General features: G+C 44.0%; 1 protein-coding gene across 5 annotated transcripts in view; it reads left to right on the forward strand.

The window, feature by feature from the left end:
• The window catches only part of MPPED2 (metallophosphoesterase domain containing 2), a 149,766-nt gene that overhangs the window by 119,614 nt on the left and 7,076 nt on the right, over positions 1–23,076 (forward strand). For all 5 annotated transcript variants that reach the window (XM_014602170.3, XM_019477101.2, XM_019477098.2 and 2 more), the window contains exon 5: positions 18,076–18,191. In XM_014602170.3, coding sequence (XP_014457656.1) covers positions 18,076–18,191 — 116 coding nt within the window. The remainder of the gene's footprint in view (positions 1–18,075; positions 18,192–23,076) is intronic.

The following is a 23,076-nucleotide window of genomic DNA, read 5'->3' on the forward strand; positions in this document are numbered from 1 at the left end:
GATACCGGGGATCTCCAAAGTATAAGGAACATGCAGCCACTCCCTTTTATCCCCTTGTCATTTTTGTGATAGGTGGGATGGTGTTACCTAAGGGTGGAAACAAATGTTGCCTTTGTGCCATTTCTACAGAGGCACAACGGCCAAGCAAACAGACATCCATAAAAAGCTCTCTCTTCTTAAACAGAGAAGTATCTCAGGGAATTTCTGAGGCACATCTCTGCACACAGGGAACCCATCACCCATTGTCTTGCAGGATCAGGCCTGCTACAGGACAATGGGAGACATATGTTTTGCCCAGTGAAGTGAATTAGCTGTGGCAGAACACATCCCATCACAGCTGATCTGCTTCATTTGGCAACATCTGTTTATACCCTAAGTTCTGCTATACTGCTCCATACCACCAGAGGACCTGACATTAGGCAATGCTTCCAGTGCTGTCACACTTCAGGGCCATTATATAGCAGCAGCTTGTCAGGACGATCTTAATGCAACACCACATCTGGGGTACTTAATTTATAGTACAAATAACTCATATTTTGGTATTGATGAAATAGCCTTCTGTGCAAGCCATTATATGAGAGAAAGGGGATGCATAGGGGGCAATATTTTTTTTCACCTTTCTTGTACATAATATGCACATGGCACCTAGAAGCTTGCAGTATGCTCCAGTTCGTGTCTATAGCCATACCTTTTCTTCTTTTTATCAACTATCAGTATTCTGAGAGTCTTGCCTCTTGTCAGTCTAATTTCTAGTTGCTGCTGGTTCTTGACATCCAGCACTTTATCAAACATAAGCTGCTTGGCTCCTATTACCACTGATCTCAGCATTGCTAATAAACAGCAACACCAAGGCCATATTTTCTGGTTCCTGTCAGACCGCTGCTTTCCTGGGTGAAATAAAAGTCCTATTAACATGCTCCTCCTCATTGGCTCTGACAGCTTGATTAATTAGGCCCCCTCTTTAGATGACCTCTGCACTGACACGACAAGGAGGTGAATATAAAATGAATAGTTTGCCCATATAATGGCCTACTGTAAGTTTCAGATTTTTATCAGATTATACTGTCAGAATTTGGGGACCTGTTTTAAAATCTGTAGTGTACAGCAGTATATGACTATGGGTTATGAACTGCAAAGCTTTATAACATGGTTAAAGAATTAAAAATGAAACAAACCCAGACACTTGACAGATCAACTATTCCTCCAAGAATTATTTTTTGCTTATACTGTCCTGACCATGCAATACAAATCTAATTCCTTTTTACATTATCAAATAAAATGACCTTTTGTTTTCAACAGATTTTTTATTGCAAGAAAATACAGTATGTTAACTTGTGGTTATTCAGACTCCCATAAAATAGTAATGCAAAGCCGTTATGAGAGTGCCACTCTAGTTAAATGTCAGTCTGTCTTTCTGTTATAAACCACTCGTTCTGGGGCTTATAACTTGTCTGTAAAAATTTTCTTGAGGATGAAGCTTGGAATATGAGGCTGCAAACATTTTTTGTTAGGAAAGGTGTCTATTTTGAAATACAAGTGCAAAATCCCAGAGTATGGATATTCTGATGTCATCTACTTTTTTGCAGTCTTAGAGGGTTTGTTCATTTAAGTCGTGGAAGTAGGAGAAATTACAGGAGAAATTGCAGTCCAAACTTGCATTCCTCAAATGACTGCATAACATTAACATGGTATAGGGCCAGATCCTGCGTTCATTGAAGTCTGTGGCAATCTGCCACAACTAGGCTGACGCTTAATGTCTCCAAAGAACAAAGCAGCTTAATACGACTGAAAAAGATGGCTTGTTTGGTCAAGCAAGTACAGACTTTGAATATTACCCAAACATGATGATCTGCAATATACTCCATCTAGGAAAAGCTCTTAGACACTTCATGAGATTTGGAGCTTTGGTTTGATTATTGCCACAAGAGATGTCTCCCCCATTCTTGTTCTTTGGTGTACTCCTGCTTCTGAATTTGCTGTTTTATTAAGACAGGATCTCTCATGGGCTTGCATTCAACAGGTGACATTACTGTTCTTGTTAAAGGAAGACACATGTGACATGCTGCCTTGGGGGTCATACTCACCTGACAGTCACAGTGAAAATTGGCAGGTGTGTGAGTGGCATTTTGTCAATCAGGAAGACATTGGTTCTGTGGTAGAAATCCTACTACAGTGTTTCCTAATAACTATTGTTAAAGTTTTTCTGTATGTTCCCTTCGCCAGCTGGGTCAAATAGGTTTTGTCAATCCTGTGGAAACCTCTGTCTGACAGGAACCTCTTTGAAAGAACACTACTAAGGCAGGTGTGCATTTAAAATTAAATGCTGTTTAAGTTGACCCACATATAATCCAACCCCCTTCATTTAACAATTTTGAAGGCAGCAAAAAGGAGTGACCCATATTTAAACCGATCTTTTTCAGTTAAAAAAAAAAAATCTCTCCTCTCAACTCAGTGATGCAGCAGGCCTCTCCAGACTTTTCTTTAGCCCCAAAAGGCTTTATGAACCTCACACATTTTTTCCCAGTTCCTTCTGTCATCTGTTTCTTTCCTGCTTATCTATTGATGAAGTAACTGCATTACTTTAATTGATCTGCTAAACTGGCTCATATATAAGCCACCTTTTCCAATTAATAACCTGAAAATGTTAGCATACATTACTGTGCTCATACACAAGTGCTGTATACACTGTAATGTACTTTGGTTTGATTTGGTTAGGGAGTACATGTCACTGCTTTGAGTTGTTTACATCACTCCGGTTTACAGGGAGAGCGAGAAAAAATATATGTATGCAGCACAAGATTCATGTCAACCCCTGCCTGCTTACAAGGACAGAGCCAAACAGGACCCTGAGTGAAGAGAGAGTGTGATATGTACATGAAGATATGTACAAAAACAAGGTGTCTGTGTGTGCGGGGGGCAGGGAGTGGGGGGTGTACACAACAATTCATTTTACTTTTTATATTGCAAACCATTTAGCTGACCAGATTGAATTTGAGCAATTAAGTGGCAGTGTTTTGAAGGATGAAGGACTGATAACTATTTATTTCTCTTCCTCTGGCCCTGTTACAGGACCATATTTTTTTTTAGCAAAAGTGATATTCTTAACAGGCCTAATGTTCAGCTTCAACATTCCCATTAAAATGAATTATATTTTTAAATCCTGTAACAAACTTTTAAGACACCACTAAGGTATTTAGTCACCAGGGACCTGGGGTATTAAGCAAATCACCAAATATTGTGAAACTCATGTCTCTCAGTTGTGAAAGTTTAAATCACTGGCATGAGATGGTGATTTTCATTCTTGGCTGCAAATTAGAGTGTTAGACACCTTTGAAATTAATTCATTGAACTGGAATATTATGGTCCAATTGTGCATGAATACCATTCATTATACGGCATATTGGAAGATCTCAGTTTCTTTTACGTTTAGGTTGCCAAAAGGAATTTCTCTTTCTAGGAATCAATGTCAGCAAATCACTTAAGACCAAATGCTGCCATACTTACTCATTCATGGTCAACTCAGTGAGACTCTTTGTATAGTTGGGTTTTAAACTCTGAACATCTCTGTAATGCTAATAACTAACCAGAGTAGGCTGCTAATTCTTTCCAAATTTACTTTCTGAAAGTTAGGTAAATTTAAGACAGGCTATTCAAAATCACTAGTCAGTTTTGAAAATCTTGACCTACATATTTAAGTATACCCTTAAGTCTAAGTGGTACAAAAGAGATATGGGCTGTTTTGAAAAGATACCTATAAGTGGGCATGTCTACACGTGCCCCCCACAGCATAGTTATTACTGTGCCATCATTTAGTACCTGCTTTAGGAAGTACTAAGACAGCACATGGTTATTTTTAGCAGCTACATTGCCATAGTGACACGCTATAGTGAGGTAGCTTGTCACTATGGCAACATAGCATCGATGTCACAGTTTGTGCCCATCAACGCTATGTTGCCCTAACGTCTTGTGTACACGTGCCCAGTATATCCAAAAACCACATGACAAAGCATAAAGCCAAAAGTATTTATATGTAGACTGAATTTTGCCTGGCATCCTTTGCAGAGTAATGTAGTAGTATATAGGGAGGAATATTACTTAGGTCTTTAAAAAAATTGGCAATTTCAATTTAAGTTTAAAAAATAAATTAGTTTAAATATGAGACCTGTACCCCTCATACTGAGTTTTAAGCTTATGATACTGCATATGCAGTAAGTAGGTAATAGTCATAGTTAAAAGCATAGTAAGCAGAATGTGGCAAGTGTGCTCCTTTCTCAGAGGATTATTTTCAGAGTTACAGCAGATGGGGAGAAGTGATATTTTTCCTTGTTAGTAGCCAAGCTACTGCATGCCTTCCCCTTCCAGCATTCTGGGCTTGACTTTGCATCCTAATTCGGCAGTGCCACCTCTTGTGTTTCCTGTTAGCAATGCTAGTCCTCATTTCTTAGATCCAAAAAAGATAATTTTTTTACCTTCATAGAGTTGATTGTGCTTGGCAGTTTGTCTGTTTGAAGCTGTGATTACTTAAATATATGACAGGGACCATAAGTGCTTATTTTGGTAACTGCAGAGATATTGCGGTTTATGTTGGCACCTCTTGAAAAAAAGAATTGGAGATGATAGCCCTTACTTAGCTTGAGCAGTGTTGGGGTGTATATCAAAGTTTTAGAAGACAGTGAAGGAATCTGATTAGGTATGTCTGTTTACACTGTCTCTTGCTACAATGAAATTCAAAGATGGCATAGTCAAACTAGGTAAATGAAAACGCTTTTTCACACAATATAATGCAAACTAGTGAAACTCATTATATCAATGCATATTTGCAGCACGGGGCACATTTTAATCTTCCATGCAAATAGTTAGTGGGACTGCAAAGAGGTTTGTGGTGCCACATACTGCACGTACCTGCATGTCTAGATGCAGGTTTAGAGGGCAGTTTATCTTGTTACTCAGAATGAATGTCACCCCTAAAGGCTTTTCTGTTAGCAGAAAAGGACATGCATATGAACGCTTCTGAGTAAAGGAGTTGAAGCAGTTGTGTAAAAATAAGTGTCCAACATTCCATTTATTTATTATATCCAGTATTGAATACTGAATTAGCAGTCTTGATGTTTCATGGCTGCTTGTTCTTTCAGTAACAGGAAGACTACAGAGGCTGTGATAAACCTGTTTTAAGCAGGATTCAAAAGCAGAAGTTTCTAGAGCCTTAGAAACAAAAGGGTCAAATTCACTGCTGACTCAAATAGGCAAACCTATTATAATTTCAGTGGAGTTGAATGTTATACCAGTTCCGATTTGGGCCATATTTATTTTATAATAATCAGCTGCCTCGCAAACTTATTTTATAAACAATGTTTTTGCTTGTAATATTCTTTTAGAAGCTCTTATAGTTTATTTCCATGCAGATTTTCCCTTTTACAATTGCCAATATTGAATCTTCTTCACATCCTTCTCTCTCTTCCTGTTCCTGTTCCTTGATTCCTTCTAATCTACATAACTATGTTGGTCAGTAATTCTCAACCAGAGTGCTGCAGCATCCTGGGCTGCCTTGAGATCCTTCCAAGGGTGTTGTAGGGTGTGTTAGCACTGTTAGCTGTGTAAACATGATTCACAAGATAAACCCCTTTATTTCAAAGAGGAATTCATGGTATTAAAAGCATACTGATCTGTTGTGGTCTTTCTGAGTTCTTTGTAACGGAAAAATCGGTGTTATTTTTCTGTAATCAAAAAATGAGTAAAAACTAAGAGCTGGCATTGTCTGAGTGTTGCCTTGAGTCTCATGATTCATGAGGGGTGTTATGAGTCTCATGAGGGGTGCCTTGAGTCTAAAAAGGTTGAGAACCATTGATCTAGGTTAATTTAATCTACATTTTTATATTTTGCTTCTTACTGGTATCAGAGCAAACTGAAGCCAAAGCAAACATGTTTTCTTGTGTACAACCCTGCTTCACCCTTCCATCGTCAATGATGTTATCACTCCTGAGATAAAGTTATGTTGGTTAAACTTCAGTTGTAGATCTAACATGGCAGGGGGGAAAAAGGGGAGCACCAATATTTTTATGAGTTGCATCTATATGGGTATGAATAATAGAAGGTAGGTAGGACTCATTTATTTGAAATTTAATGATCGGGACTAGTTAAAGACTATCTTTCACATTTTTATATTACATGTGCACAATTATTGCACTCTTGAACAAAGTGACCCAAACCCAAGTTCCCTATTAATATTATTTTGCAGTCCGCATCCAGGACATGGATTCAGCCCCACTTTTTTTCAAAGTTTTTTTTTAGATTACCTTTAAAATGTAGGCCATCCTAACTATTGTGAGCATGAGCGTTGCAATGGTATACAACATAGAGAATTAAGGATTTGGTCATGCTTGCTTTTACAGGCCTTTGTAGGTCTATTTTTTAAGTAGAGTAAAATTAGCCCTAGAGTCAAGTTAGAAATTATTTTCATAATTTGGGAATATTAAAATACTTCCCAGATCTCATTAAGTAAAGCCCTAAATAAAATAATTGCAATATAATTAGGGATTGGGAAACCTCAAAGGGTTTGATAGATATTTTCTTTTCAGATGAGCAAGGAAATGTTCGATTGCTTAAGCAAAGTTTATATGACTCTCAAACTTCAGAAACTGTTCCTCTCTTCTACTTCTTACTTCCCTTTTCTCTCCCCATCTGATTTTTCACTCTGTGATTCCTATTCCCAATAGACTATATGCTCTCTACCTGTCTCTACAGCCCTCCTACCTACCATCTTTATTTCTCCTCTAGTATCTTCCATCCAGGCTATTGTAAATACCTGTGTCTGCCTTTTTACTCCTTGCCCCCAAATCTTCCTAATATGTGTGATCCTCTGTGTAACTTCCTGTCATTGTCTTCCTATGGATCTTTCTTTAATATCACTAAAAATCATTGTAAGGTTTAGTTCAGGGGTGTCTAAGTCCTCCTTGCAATTTCTTGATTTATACAGACCAGATGCCATAAATAAACGAACTAGTATGGAACTATGTTTTCTTCATGCCTGACATATGTGTCAGTCTGCAAGCAGGATTGGGCCCACAGACCAGGCCTGCATGATGAATCCACTGCACATCTCAGAGTGGCTGGAGCAGGCACTGCGAGCATTGTGGCACTAAAAAGGCTGGAGTGGGTGCTTGCTGCATGCAGCCCAGTCCTGGAGTGCTGTTGTAGGACTGTGCTGCATACAGCACCTGTTCTGGCCACTCCGGGATGATGCCACATGTAATGCTGACTCTAGCACATGTCTGCTGGATCTAATGCATATCCTGGAGTGGGTGTTGCATGTCTTGCATGCCCTGGAGAGGTCAAGCTGAGACCGTGGTGCACAGAGTGCCCACTCTGGCCACTCCAAGGCCATGCTGTATGTGCCACCTGCTCTGGCCTCTCTAGGACATGCTCTGGATCTGGCATGGTGTGGGCAAAGCACTGGAGCAGGCACTGCATGTGGCATTGTCCCAGAGTAACTGAAGGAGGTGCAACATGCAGCTCATGGAGCCATCCAGAAGAGTTGTCATGCTGCTTCTATGTCCATTTGAGATCTATGATGCTGCACTGGGGGGCCAGATGATAGGATTCTTAGGCCAGATCCAGCCTACGAGCTGTATCTCTGACATCTCTGGTTTAGTTATTTCCTATAAGGCTCTGGTACAGTTTATCCAGTGAGATACTGCTGAAGAACAGAGAATGAGAGAACTAGAGGTGCACTGATACATTGGTCCGATATCAGATCGATACTGATGTGAAGAAAATTGTCTATATTGGATATCAGCCTGATGGGACCAATAATTTAGCTGATAAATGCTGCAGAGCAGCGCAGAGCAGAGCCAGCAGCGTGGAGAGCTGCTTCTAGCTGGTAAGTAAGAAGGGGAGTGGTGAGGGAGGGGGCAGGGGCAGGCACTGCCCAGCCAGGGCACGGGACAGAGCTGCGGCATGTGGGGTGGGGGCAGCTCCCACCGCTGCTTGCACCCCAGGAGGATGGGGTGGGGGCAGGGGCGCCTGGATCTGTGCAGCATGTGGAGTGGAGCTGCGGCAAAATTTGGGGTGGCTGCAGCCTCTTCCCATCACTGCTGGAGCTCGCTCCAAGCCTGGCCCCCAACAAGAAAAGCCCCACACAGCCCAGCTCTGGCTCCATCCCACCGCTGCTACCCTCCCCCTCACCGTGCAGATCCAGGGGCACAAGCAGCGGTGGAAGCTGCCCCCACCCCACAAGCTGTGGCTCTGTCCCGTGCTCACCTCCTGCCCCAGCTGGGCAGAGCCTGCCCCTGCCCCCTCCCTCACCACGGGGGCGTTGAGCTGCCCGCCCCCCATGTCCCTTCCCTCCTCCCTCCTCCATCCCGTTCCACCACACCAGACTTACCACCTAGAGGCAGCTGTATTGGATATTGGATCAGTATCGGCCGATATGCCTCCTTAAATATCGGCTATCGGTATCATCCCCCAAAATCTCTATCAGTACACCCTGTGAGAGAACTGATGTTCAGAGTTATCCAGTCTATTAGAGAAAAGGGCTTCATCCTGAAATAGATCTTCAGAAGACAGAAACTGAAATTAACAGGTTTTGGTTGTTGAACCTTGGCAACAGGCTTAAGAAAGTGGGGGCTGCAAGACGGGAGGAAACAGAGGGTCTTTTGAGAGGTGAGAGAGAGGGAAAATAGCTTGTTTGAGGATGCATAGATGAATTCACTTCAGACAAATATTATCTACTTATAGTAGGGGTTGAAAGGTTCCTTCTGTGTCTATAATCTGTTTCCTGAGCCAGATCTTCAAACCAACATCTTGGAAATTGTCAAATAGCTTCAGTGGACTTGAAGATGAAGTGCTCTTTCTTAACTCAGGGTTTGCAAATTTAAGCAGAGGACTCAAGCTGAAATAACCTTATGTTGAATTTTCCATTACCCATTATGCTGAATCACCATCTCAGTAATTTAGTCAGTAAATTTGAAATGAGAAACACCATATTTCAAACAGACTTAATAGTGGTAGGTGCAACAATATAGGCCTGTGATTCTCCAGCTTTTCATTAGGCAAATCACTTGACAAGAAAAAGATGTTCTTGTGTCCAAGTCCAACAATTATGTATGGTTTGTTTCTCTAAATGTTCCAATCTTTGGACTACCAGCAAGTGGTCCACTAACCACAGCCTGAACCACTGACATACAGCAATCTGCGTGGCCTTCTTTAGGGAAGCATCTAGTTTGTCATTTACATAATTATGATTCTTCATGTAATTGTACATGTCAATTATGCCCACATGAGCATCCATTTTTTAAAAACTTGGTATAATGAAAAATACACAATACAAATGTCTGGCACTGAAGAAACTAACCAGCACATGTTCACGGTGCTTGTCATTCTGAGCTAGATATGTTTGAATCAGTTACATAAAAAAAAGGAAAGGCAATGAGAAATCAACAACAAACCTTTAGCCAGATCCTTGGTCCTCTTAATTCTGCCAGGCACCGCTCAGGTAGAAGAGAGGGGAAATGCACCTGGCTTAATTGGCTGTTTGAGGGTTTTCCAGCATGAAGAAATCCCCAGTTAGTGTAGAGCCAGGGTAGGCTGCTTTATTTTGCTTCAGGGACTAGGATCTGTTCCTGTCTGCCACAAGATCAAGAACAGGAAGCACTGTCATTGTTCCTCATCCCTTTTCTAGATTTGTGCAGCTTAGCTGGATGGGAGGAAGTAGGGCAAAGTTTGCCAGGACATAGCAGCATCTCTGGAGAAAAAAATGACCAAATACACCCACATTCTTCTACTTAGTTCTCCCTAAATCAAAACACAAGGCCTAGCTGACTTGCTTTGATAAGAAAAAAGTATTTGGCTTGTGTGGCACAAGGCACTTCCGCTCTACCCAGAGGAAGAGATCCAGGGAATGAAGTCTCATTCATGCTTTTTAATTAGATATTTTCATTTTACAGATTGGAATGCTTAAGCTACTCATTTAAACTTGTGCAGCAACTCTAAAGCCAATAGACTCAGGTTTGCCTCATTCTCCATCCTGTGGTTGTACCGCAAGGCTGTCCTTGTACACACGAAGATTTGAGAAGTACACTATATTTAGCTTTCAAGACTTCCACTCTGACCCTTCCTTGCTGCCTGTTTTCAGTATGCATTCTGGAATAATATTTTGATATTTGCAATAAGAAAGGGTGTAATCAAAATGGGGTTCTATGGAGCTGACATTCCTAGTTTTTAAAAATCTTTATAGCAGTGCTTACCTTATGACATATCCTTATTCAACATATGCCCCAAACACACACACTTTATCATAATTCCCCCCTCATTCTTTGCTACAACAATTTTTGGTGTCTTCCTACTATGCACTTTCTGTTCATTTTATTAAATAGAGAAAGCACGCACACCTTTCCTCCATAGCAAACATTTGTGCACAGTACATTTTTCAAGTTGTTTTTATTGAAAGGCTCTTCTTTTATTGTGCACAAAGGTCATGTCTTGCCTTTGCAGTGTTTTCAGTTCAGGATCTCTTCACTATTACATTTTAAATGTAAAACTGAAATAGATACTTTCAGGATATGTTTATAGGGCAGTCCCATAATTGACAATTCTGGGAATGCATATTTAGTGCCCTGTCCTATCATTTTTGTTCTGTTAATGGAACTGTCTCTTTCCTTAGCAATCTTGGAGGTTTGTGTGTTTGCTTTAAGTGCTGCCTGAAATAAGGAGCCCTTCATTATTGTTATTGCTTGTGTGTAAGTGTTTCCTTTTGAGATGGATTTTGAGACACTCCCCCACAACTGGCCTGTGAAAAGAAAACAGAATGAAATTTTTGCTCCTTGAGCTATTTACTTATTGAATTAAAGTTGCTGTTTGCTGGGGGACTAAAAATGTTTCTAATGTACATTAAAAACCAAAGGAGACTACTGGTTCTGCTCTGGTTTGCATCTGTATTATAAATTTAAAGTAACTCTGTTGGAATCACTAGATTGAAATGGGGGCTGGGGTGGTGCAGGTGCTAAGGCACACAGTTGGTAGCCTAGAGCAGGGTTTCCCAACCTTTTTATGCTGCCGACCAGCAAACCACGGACCAGAAGTGATCATGGACCGGAAGTGAGTGGACTGGCAAACCGCGGACCAGACGTGGTTGTGGACCGGCAAACTGTGGACCGGCAGTGACCGACATACTATGGGCAGGGAGCCAACCCTTTTTTGTACTCTGTAGTATAAAACAGCAGTATGCCGATCACTTCTGGACTTCTGGTCCAGCAGCCAACCCTCCTGCAGACCAGCAGCCAACCCTTCGCGGCCTTGGGGTTGGGAACCCATGGCCTAGAGGTTGCAAGTGCAAGGCCATAACAAAAGCACTAACTGCACAGCCCTGTCAGAAATTTAACAGATCTTTGAATTCTGCTAAATCTCTTGCCACACAAGGACACAAAAAAATAAAGGACTGGATTGAAATCAAGCCACTACTGTGTAAAACTTGTGTGTGTGAAAGACTAGAACCCAGATCAACACATTTTATGTTTATTTTTTGATTTGCCTGAAGCTGGAGAATTGTATAATAGACATCAGTGAGTTTCTAGTCAGAAAGGAGCTGAAGGCAAATTGGCCATAGATGTCATCTTTAAAAATTTCAAGGCTGTAATATGCTGTGAAATTCTTATATCCATTTGTAATGATCCTTACTGTTGGCTTGTGATTCTGTCCTTTGAATTTTGAGGCACCCAAACATTTTGCATTACTGCATTATTTCGTATATACTTGGCAACAATAAACATACACCAAAATAGTGACTTAAGAAAATGGAGATCTAGTCAATGGGTGAGAAATGAGTCCCTTCCTGCTTTTTGAGGTAGATGGAATTGTTTTTTCTCATTAGGCAGCTCTTGCAAATATGCACCTGCAAGAAGATGTAAGTCTTGTTGTGAAGCCTTAATTTCTCCTCCCTGTTGCTATTATGTCAAGTGGGGTGCGCATCTCCAGCACCACAAGGTGTGAAGATGTTTTGTGGCTTATTGCAAATCATCTTTCTAATTGCAGAAAGAGTAACTTCCAGATTGCCAGGTGGGGAGGAATCTTTGGGGAGACTGCTGACCTTCTTGCATTAGAAATCAACAATTGAGGAGGGAGAAAAAAAATTGGTCAGGTGTCTGCCTTTAATCTGGATATTCTGTGCAACACATCTGGTGCCAGTATAACTGCTATTCCTAAATGATAAGGATGCTTTGCAATCAGGGGAGGGTTGAACTGTCATGTGAGCCAGAGATCAAGAATTATCATGACAATTCCATGGCGTTTGAAAGATGTTGTGAAGTGCAGTGTGATTCTAACCAGCAGTGGTTAAATTAGGTTCTTTCAGACTTAGTCTGATGTGTAGGACTGGATGGACCTATGTCACTCCATGCACCATATATAAAGAAGTTATGTTTGGTGAGGCCTAAGATGTAAACAGAGATGAAATCCTTATTATCATTCGCTCTATTTTGGTCTGGACCTCAGCGATGGTATTAGTTTATTGTGGAACCTTTTAAAAATCAGTGGGCATGCCTACACAAGATACTAACTGTGCAGTAGTTGAATAATACTGTGCAGTAGCACATCACAGCACATACAGTGCTAATACACTACTGCACAGTATTATTAGGGTACTGTGCAGTAGTATCACTAAAAAAGTGTTCACCAGTGCTGCTGTGCATTTATTTAGTACTTGATTATACAAGTTTCATGTAGATGCACCGAGTGATACCATTAATATTTCTAGGTGACAGCTAATCTCTTTCACTTTGTTACCAACTCAGCATTTGGCAGATTCTAGCCATGTGTATTGCAGCAGCCTTAACAAACAGCTCTGCATTGGTCTACAGCTAGGGTTCACATCTTATGGCCCATTGGCTGGATCTGGCCTGCAGAGCCACAGAATATGAATGTGGGACTTTGGCAGTGTTCAGAGATGGGGATTTTACCCATGCTACAGCAGGGTGAAACAGTGGTGGCAGGTGCTTTCCCTATGCCACAGCAGAAAGAACTGGCGATGGTGGCCAGGTCCTAGCACCTGCCTACTTTGCACCCAAGCTGACTCATATCAGTTCACAGCCTGAATAGGTTGCTGACTGCTGGTCTACAGGATAGCACAGACTTATTTAAGTAAAATCAATTAAAAACTCCTTTAAAACAAAAAATCCTTCCCAACCACAGCTGAGGACTTTGTTTTTAGTAATCCACCCAGGAAAACCACTGCAGATGTTTGTAGCTACCGCTACAAATTAATTTTCTTAAGTAATTGTAAAGTAAAGTAACAGTTGTTAGAAATAAACTCTATCTGTTTGGAACAGCATTCATCTACACATGCAGTTAATGCAAAGCAATAAATTCTGGTGCATATTGCGCTGGTGTTTATTGCACCCAGGTGCCACATTTACATGTACACCCAGAACTGTAGAATGTTGCGCCAGGTCAGAACAGCCCCAGCTGGCAAAGGGCTTGGGGGGTCAGCTGCCAGCCTAGGGCTGCTCTGACCTAGCTCAGTGTGCCTTGGAGGGGCTGGCCCAGGCACAAGGGTGTTTCAGTGCAGGGCTAGCCAGCAGGTAGCCTCTGCACTGAAGCACCATTGTGCCTCAGCCAGCCCCATCAGCATATACACACGTGTTGCTGCGCAGTAAATAATGCTGCCACAGGATAGCATTTGTATTTTCAAGTACTAACCTATGGTGACATTTATTAGTTTACTGCAGCGTAATTGGGCCACACATGTAGATATGGAGACTACTGCAGAGCTAATTAGGCAGCTCCACAGTAAACATCCATAGAATGGGGAACCAAATGTTATGCTGCTCCTGCTCTAGCCTTTGCCACTTATTTGCCATATACATTTAGGCTAAGTACAGATAGTCAAAAAGCCTGAGGCTGAATCAATTCAATCTTCACAGGTTAGTCAATGCTGTGTAGATTGAACTGATAAGCAAGTGAACAGACATTCACTTCTGATTTTGGAAATGCCTGCAGTGGCTCAGGCTAGAAGCTGGGGGGGTGCTAGAGCACACCTTCCTTCTTGGCTGAAGCAGACAGCTTGGGCCAAGCCTTGCCCGCCCACCCTGTGAGCTAACTTGAATCTGGAGGGGATCTGGGATAGGGTTACCATACGTCTTGGTTTTCCCTGATGTGTCCTCTTTTTGGGTCCTCCCATCTCTGTCCGGGCTGTTTTTAAAATATCAGCAGATGTCTGGGATTTTGCTTTGGCTCTGCTTTCCCGTGACTTACTGGCTTGCCCCAGCAAGGAGTTACTTGGGACTGGGGGCAGCAGGGAAGATGATTGGAAGCCAGGGCATCACATGGTCTGTACATGGGCCCCAACAGCTGCAGGCAGGTAAGTGTGGGAGTGGGGGCAAGGGGCTATGACTTGGCAGTGAGGCACACCAGCAGGACCGGGGGGGGGGTGGGTTGGGAGTCAGGGGCATGTGAAGGGCATGGGGGGCAGCAGGATGCGGGTTAGGAGTGAGGGGTATCAGCATGGTCTGGGGAATGGGGTACTGTAGGTCAGGAGTGAGGGACAGCAGCAGGGTAGCAGGGGCTGTGGCTTGGGAGTGAGGGACAGGGGCAGGGCACGGGAATATCACTGCCCTGGCCACAAGCATATACCCCCACTCCCTTCCCCCCCTCTCCCCCCCCCCCCACAAGTGTCCTCTTTTTTTAAACTGGAAATATGGTAACCCTGCATCTGGGACAGCGGTTCAATAAACCAATTTAACCTAAATCAGTGAAGTCTGATCCTACTCCATCCAGGTTTATCTTAAACTGGTTTTTAGCAATTTTGAAAGTGGTTTAAGTGCACTGAACTTCTGTTGTGTTACAGATTTGAACTGGTTTCCTATCCCTTTTATTGGTTTATGTATAACTTCTTTCCCTAGCCTTAAAGTCTGTTGGCAATAAACAGTCATTCATTTGTCCACTCGAGGGATTCACAGTACATCAGCTCCATTCTGCCTGCACCACAACACAAAATAGTACAAATGTGGGGTGACCTTTTTGTGATCTCATTTAAACTTGAATCTGTATCATAAGCCTGTGGTTTTACTGGCATTGTTCTGAACAAGTGCTCTCTCGTGTTGCCTTTTTAACAAGTTTCTGTCATCCCTCAAAACTTGAGGCTGCATAAGTGACTCTCCTTGGTCAGGGCACAATACTTTACTGAATACATGGGTGACTGGTGCCTCCTGAGTTGGAGGTGGGGGCACTTGCCCCCCCTCGCCCCCCAGTGGCCAGTCAGTGACCAAAGCAGGGGGCTTCCCCCATGGCTGATCACGCCAATGGGGGTGGTCCCTCTGTAGCTGATAGTGCTGACCCAGAAGTGTCATGCTGACCTGGAAGTGCTTGGCACGATTGGCTATGGGGGGACCTCAGAGATCACTTCTCCTGGCCAGCACTCTCGGGGGGGTACCAGCAGTCTCGCCTGCCCCCACTGCCCATCGCCTAAGCAGGGAATGCTGGCTGTCAAGGGGTGCATCAGCGCTCTCCGGAGGTGCACATGCACCCCATGCACCCCCTATGCATCGCCATTGGCTGAATATACAGAATTTAGTAGATTCAAGCTGAAATAGTTACAATAGAAATGACTATTTAAATCACAGGGGCTGCTGTGGGGAAAGCATGTGTGTGTGTATGAATAAAGATTGGAAGAATTTGAGTTATTTATTTTAAAGAAGAGAAGGGAAGATTTGATAACAGTCTGCAAACAGAAAAAAAAAAAGTTGTTATAAGTTCTATGGCCTCTTGGGCCTCCAGCTTCACCACCTCTGGTCCCACTTGGCCAACCAGGACTGGTGGCTACACATCATCCAGCAGACCTGAGATGATGAGCAATGGTTGGAGGTGTTAGAATGACCTGGGCCACCTTCCTGGACCTCCTGGAGCAGCTCTGCCTGTATGTGGAGTGGCAGGACACCGCCATGTGGCTTTCCCTACTGTGACCCACTTAGTTCTTGCCCTGCTGAAGCTAGCCATGCTTGTCAGCCTCTGTTATGTGGACCAACACTTTGGTGTGGGCAAGGCTACTGCTAGGGAGGCTGTCCTGGAGGTGTGCAGCACGCTCCAGGACATGCTGGGGCACACTTTGCTCTGGGTGCATGATCCCCTGGTAGTGGTGGCGGGCTTCCCCTGCCCTGGGATTCCCCCAGTGCATCGGGGCTCTGGACAGGACCAACATCCCCATCACCTGCCCACCCCATGACAACCACCCCAATCACAGCTAGAGGAGCTTTCACTCTTGTGCTCTAGGCTGTCATCAGCCACTGCAGTGCCTTCAGCAGTGAGCACTGGCCGAGTGGGCAGTTCCCACAGTGCCCACATTTCAGAACTCCACCCTGCCAGCCCTGCTGCAGAGTGGGTGCTTTGTGCCATGGGTGTTGGACCTGCACCTGGGTGCTGTGGTGGTCCTTCCCCTCCTCATCGGGGACTCCACCTACCCAGTTCATGGTGAGTGGAGGATGCCTCCCAGTGGGAGCACCAGCTGTAGTGGCAGCGAGAGCAGCAGGGCCCCCTTGCCAAGGCCCTGGGTGAGCTGCACATCTGCCAGCAGGTACCAGGGCACCAGGTGCAAGAGGTGCTGGCTGACCACCTCCTTCTGCACTCCCCACAGTAGCCCAGCTGGACAGCTGCCCCTGGACCCCACCCAGCACCACGCTTACTGCAGACAGGTCTCAGAACAATAGTTTTTATTCCCCTCACATCAAACAGGCCACCCCTCCCTCTTCTGTCCCCAACAAACAGAGCCCCTCCACCAACCACCTTTGAATAATAATTTCAGAGGAAAAGTAGCAGCTTAATTTTGGTCCAGATTGAGATGAGACATAGTAGTAAACAGTTCTTACAGGACAGGCATATATTACATATAATGATTTCATTATGAACTGACAAAGTAAACATTTCCTTGAAGTTTTTTCCCATGTAGATGGCCCGTTTCAGAATAATGATACTAAAAGACTGGAGGATGGGAGAAGAGGAGCTAAAATGTAGAGAAAAGCCCAAAGTCTAGACAATAAGCCATGATTTGCTAGGCTGTTTAGACTTGAGGTTTTACTCTGGGAGTCTTCGTAATATAAAGTAAAACTCACATGTCTAATTTCATTGTTTGTTCTTTGTGAAATGCAGAAACAGGGAAATACAAGTGAAACTTTTTAAATTCTTTGACTTCTAATGATAACCTAAAACATTGTTAGTAATGGATGTGAGAATATAATTACTTTTATCTTGATGGTGTCACTGCAGAACTGTTTCTTTCTGGACTTCTCATATTACAAGCATTTTATTTTTTGAGCAGTTTTGCTGTAATTTGCTTTCACTTTTTCAATACCAGAGCTTGTGCCTATACAGAGTGTCAGATGGCTTCTATAACAGTGAACCATGATCACTTCTATGGCAGGGGAAACTCAAGGCCTAAGTTTTTCCCCCAAATTATACCTGTATTGATTTTTTACAATTTTTGTGATATCTTTTAAAGGTTCTTACAGGTGTGAGAGCAATGCCGGCTTTGAAATATTCAGGGGTGCACAGTAAAATAATTTCATCGTGCTCTGGTGTTGCAGAAAATAAACATAAGTAGGACAGAGTGATGTGGAATTTACCATGGCACAGTCAGGGTAGAAATAGTGTCTATGATACTTAGATCAATGTCTCTGATATTTGTACATAGGGAAAGCACAACTTTTCTATGGGCTTATCACCTCCACTACTGGGGTCCTCTTAAACCTCCCCTTCTCACAAATAATTTTGTTTGTAGAGATGGGCTCAAACACAAATATTTGAAGTGAACATCCTCTCATTTTGAAGAAGTTTGGTTCCAGAAGTGATTGTGTTGACTGTCTCCTTTCTATGTAATGGATAGACCCAAGCCATAGGGTCCAACCTATAGTGTAGGGCCCATGTAAACACTTTTAGGACAGACCCTTCCAAAAATAAATGCTGTGCTACCTACAGGTAATCTTAAAAAGACATGACACATGCCTGACAGAGTACAGAAAAAAATTAAATTCAATATTCTGAAAAAAAGGAATGATTCTTGTATCAGACTGATTTAGTTTGTCTTATTTTCCTCCAAAGGACACCATGGTTTAATGGATGGGGATTTAACCTACCCAGAGGTCAGTCTTTGCTAGACAAGTGGAACCTTATACCTGAGGGCATTGATATACTAATGACTCATGGACCTCCCCTTGGTAAGTGAAGCTAAAGTCATGTGTGGTTTTCTATGTAGAATGTACTTCTAATATACATAGAATTATAATGCTTTACGGGACAGAATAATTTTATCCTAACACAAAAGTAGGAATATAAGTTTTTAACATGATTAAGAGTATGCAGTGTTCATCCAGTTAATTTGATCAACAGTATGATTATTTAACTACTCTCTTTTTAACTACTCTCTTTCCTTAAAAATATTTCCTCTTAAATTTCATATTAAAAATACCAAAATCATTTAAAGTTGCTTTTTAAAAAATGAAATTAGCTGTTGGTGTATTAAAAAAGAACAATGTTCTTCTCTCAGATATTTGTTCTCTGCTCCCATTGATTCCAAATGACAGATAAATGCATGTATCTGAAGGCAAAATATATGTGAAGGACAATTAGGTCTTTCACGAATGGCACCTTTAGTCAAATCATGCCTGCACTACTCATATGAATAGCTTTATTGATCAGTTGCATTACATTATGATAAGAGTTTTCTTTTGGGTTATGCTCTATTTGTCAAAAAAACTGGCTAAATTGAGCACTCCACACATACGCAATTTTAAAAAGAGAGTAGGATTTTCCAACTCAGTTTGGTCCAAAACTGATCCCACTGAAATCAGTTATCTCAACTGAAGGAAAGTTATGTTCACTCTGAGCACTTCTGAAAATCTTACCTGTAACTTTTTTTTATTCTCTGTCCCATAAAATCACATGTTGGGTCCTGCTTTGTAAAACACACACAGAGGGCGCATCCAGACGAACCTGCACATGCCTCTTGCAGAGTCTCAAACCCGTTTGAGGCACTGCAAGAGGCACGTACAGGAATGAGAAAATGTTCCCCGTGCTGCACATTTGCCCTGAGACAACTGGAGGCTAGGTCCTCCACAGAGACGCTCTGGCTGCCAGAGTGTCTCTATGGTTAGCCCTCACCCTGGTGCTGAAGCACACTGCCTGCTCATGCAGGGCAGGCAGTGTGCCAGCAGCAGGGAGCTGGATTCAGGCTCCACTGCTGTTAAGTAAGAGGTTGGGGGGAGGGGACCATGGGGGGAACCCCTGCCAGCCCTGCCCGCTCCCCCAGCCCCCCTGATCCCTGCCCCACCTGACCCCATCCCCTCCAGCCCCCTGAGCCCCCCATATCCCTTCCTTGACTGGCCCCACCCCCCACCTGCCCCCTGAGCCCCCCCGATCCCTGCCCTGCCTGGCCCTATCCCCCACCTGAGCCCCCGGAGCCCTTTCCTGCCCAGCCTTACTTGCCCCCTGAGCCCCCCCATCCCTTCACCCAGCCCCCGGGGCCCCCCCCCCATTTCTGGCCCCCCCAACCCAGCATCTGGGGGGGAAAACACCAACCCCCCTGGCACTTACCAGCAGTTCCAGCTGCTGTTGGGGTTACTCAGGTCCCCACACACAATGCAGAGCCAGGTGACAGCCCTAGCAGCCCCACCCTGGGCCCTGCTGCCCCCTGCTGCCATGGGGGTCTGGGGGTGCAAGTGGGGGATGGGGCCAGGCGAGCAGCCATTGGGGAGGTCTGAGGGAGTGGGGGTAGGCTGGGGGGCAGCCATTGGGAGGGACTGCAAGAGCTGGTGGGGGATGGGGCCAGGCGGGGCAGTAATCCAGGGGCTGGAGGAGCAAGCTTGGGTGGGGAGGGGCATGTGGGCCCTGTAGCGGGGGTAGCCCACATGGGGGCCGTAACCCCTGTGAGGGGGCCAAGGCCCCTGTTGGGGATCTATAGCCTTGTGGGGGGGGGGGGCCGTGGCCCCTGTGGGAAGGCTGTAGCCCATGTGGGGGGCTGTAACCCCTGGGGGGGGCGTAGTGCCTGTTGGGGGCTGTAGTCCCTGGGGGGGCAGCAAAACATATATTCATACATTCATGAATTCATGAAACGTATTTAGAATTAACTTTATTATGATAGAGACCCTGTCTCCACATTGCTTCCACATTGCTTTAACACTGTAGATATATCAGTAAAACATTGCCCAACTGATCACTGTCTCTCTCTCTCTATAGTCGTCTTTTGTTTTAATTGTGGAGAAACATGGATTTTGGGGTTTTTTACAGAGTGACTTTGGAATTTTTTTATCAGGGATTTTTCAGTTTTCCAATAGGGAACACCAGAATTCCTGCTAGGGAGGCCAGTGGCAGGACCCTGTCTGCTCAGAGCTGGCACCTTGGGCCCAGCTGGCTGTGGCTGACCTCCTGGCCAATTGGGGCCAGGAGGACACGCTTTGACAGTTCAAATCAGGCCACCACACCCAGAACATCTTCTGGGCGATAGCTGCCGAGATGGCCGAGCAGGGGGCACACATGGCAGTAGTGCCACACACTCTGTGCAACCACAGCCCACTGGCAGCTGTCCAGAGGGGCAGATGCCTCATCCGGGTCTGGCAGGTACACAGCAGGTCACAGCCAGGCAGCAGCCCCCACCCCACTTCCAGACTGCTGCAGTGGGTACAGGGTGTGGGGAAGTCTCAGGCCTGCTTCAGCAGTCCAGCTGGCACAGGGGGTAGTGTCCCCATGCACCAATTGGCTGGGCCCCAGAAGCTCCTGAGAGTGAGTAGCCCTGAGTTACTTGACAGGGCAGCTTTTTGTACTGATGGGGCAGGACAGGGCAGCTTTTTATACTGCTGGGGCAGCATATGTGCTGGCCCTAGGCTCTAGCTCCCCCTGGCTGCAGATCCAGGAGGAGCCAGGCAGGGTTATTTCGTTAAGTGGCACAATTTGTCACACAACAAAGGCAAAAAGCCCCAGCTCAAATTTGCACCACTTCTATATGAGCTGCTGCAAGCCATATGCTTGCTTGTGTGGACGTGCCCATAAAGTCTAGAGCTCTATTGACATAAATTGTAACAGCTCTGTTGACTCCAGGGGATTCAATTTACTTAAGTAACAATTTATAATATAAATGAAGGATCTGCTTCCTATAATGTTGGCTTACTGAGGTGAGAAAGTTCATGTAAGTACTTTTTAGTTTTAACAGACTGTGTAGTTCTGCCAAGTTTCTAGTATTCTTTTTGAATTCCAAGGGCCAGACCCTATGCTTATGTAAATCAAAATACTTACACTAATTTGAATGTTATATTGACTTGAGTAGAACTAGGAAGTTTTACACCAGATGAGAATCTGAGCCAATACATATAAAGAACTATTTTCAAACTGCATGAAGTGCTGAGAAAAGGCATTTAAATGCATCAAGGCAACTCAGCATTCCAGCAGAGTTTCAAGATAGCTGTGATCTCAGGACTTCAATATGTGTTAGGGTAGATGCTGCCAGCCTGTAGCATGAATGTCACAAGTGGCGCAGACAGCCTGTGTATAAGCCACGTGGTAGATCACAGAAGGGACAGGCAATTAAGCAGTAGCTAGAGCAGGAAGCAGAAAGTAGAGCAGAAGATCAGACAGGGGATACAAGGCAGGAAGCAAAAAGCAGAGGAGATCTGGCCGGGACCAGAGAGTAGGCACCAGAAGGCAGAGCAGCAGATTGGATGGAGGAAGGGGATCATAGTGCCATTTGGAGATAGTGGCACACCTGCGAAAAAGGTTGGTTCCCACTGTGCTAAGGCATCAGAGCTAGCTGAAGAGACCCATAGGTGCCACGGCATCCAGCCTGGTTGGACTGAATTGCAGCAACAGAGACAATAATATGCTCAGTGCTTACCTGAGCTTAGTTAAAAGTGGCATTCAGCACATACCACTATCAGGGGAATACTATAAAAAGATGTGCAGGTTACCTTTACGTCCACCAGAGCCAGCTTCTGTCTTCAGCAGATCAGTGATGTAATACCTACTCTAGTGGAATGAACTGTGCATTGAAAAGCAGCAACTTGATCAGAATGAATATTTTTTTACATGTAATCTGTTTTTTATTTGCCACAAGAAGCATAAAAGTATGAGCATGTTTATAACTTTTCGTGGCTACTAGATTTCAGTGGGTTGCCAATCTGTCTGCTGTATATTGGGTCAGAAACATCACAATATTTTTTAAATTAAATTCTTTCAACAATACTTACGTTTTCATTTTTTAAGAGGTAATGAACTAAGGTTCAGATGCATTGCTGTCATCTTGTAAATGCAGTGTGCTCCCATGTTTAAAGTGCCAGCACAGATCAGGGAGTCAGAGATTCAAGTTCTTACTATAGTGCCTGCAAATGGAGATACTGGGCATGTCTACACAAGATGTTTTCTGAGGAGTAGGCTAATTAGCTCTGCAGTAAATGTCTCCATGTCTACATGTGCAGGGCTATTAGGCTGGAGTAAACTAATACACTTCACAAATACAAGTACTACCCTGCTGCGCAGTTTTTTATTCTGAAGCAGTGTACGTGTAGATACTGCCTTGACTGGCTGGGGCACAAGGGTGCTTCAGTGTGGGGGCTGCTTGCTGGCTAGCCCCAACCGGAGCACCCTTCTGTGTCCCAGCCAGCACCTCCGCAGCACATTGAGCTGGGTTGGAGTAGCCCCAGGTTGGCAAGGTGACCCCTTGGCCCCCTGCCAGCTGGGGCTGCTCTGACTTGGCTCAGCGTCCTGTGATCCCATGTGTACATGCAAATGTACTCTTCATGATAAGCACCAGAGTTTACGTCACATTAATATACACGTGTAGGCATGCCCATTGAGTCTGAAATCTCCATATACCCGAAGTAGTGCTGGTACCCGAAGTACAGACATACCCAAAAGTCATGTTTGTAGAGTTGTGATATCATGTGCATCAGCTGTTGGTCTACAAATAGTCTTCAAAGATAGTTACATTTATGTTCCACCACATTTAATTAGCCTGTGCCAAATTCTTCCCTGTTGTAACTACTTTGAAGTCAGAAGAGTAATTCCAAGGGCAAATATGCTTCCTTCTTTCAGACATAATTTATCTTTTATTCCCCA

Source organism: Alligator mississippiensis, chromosome 2 (genome assembly GCF_030867095.1).
Source record: "Alligator mississippiensis isolate rAllMis1 chromosome 2, rAllMis1, whole genome shotgun sequence".
Classification (NCBI taxonomy): domain Eukaryota; kingdom Metazoa; phylum Chordata; order Crocodylia; family Alligatoridae; genus Alligator; species Alligator mississippiensis.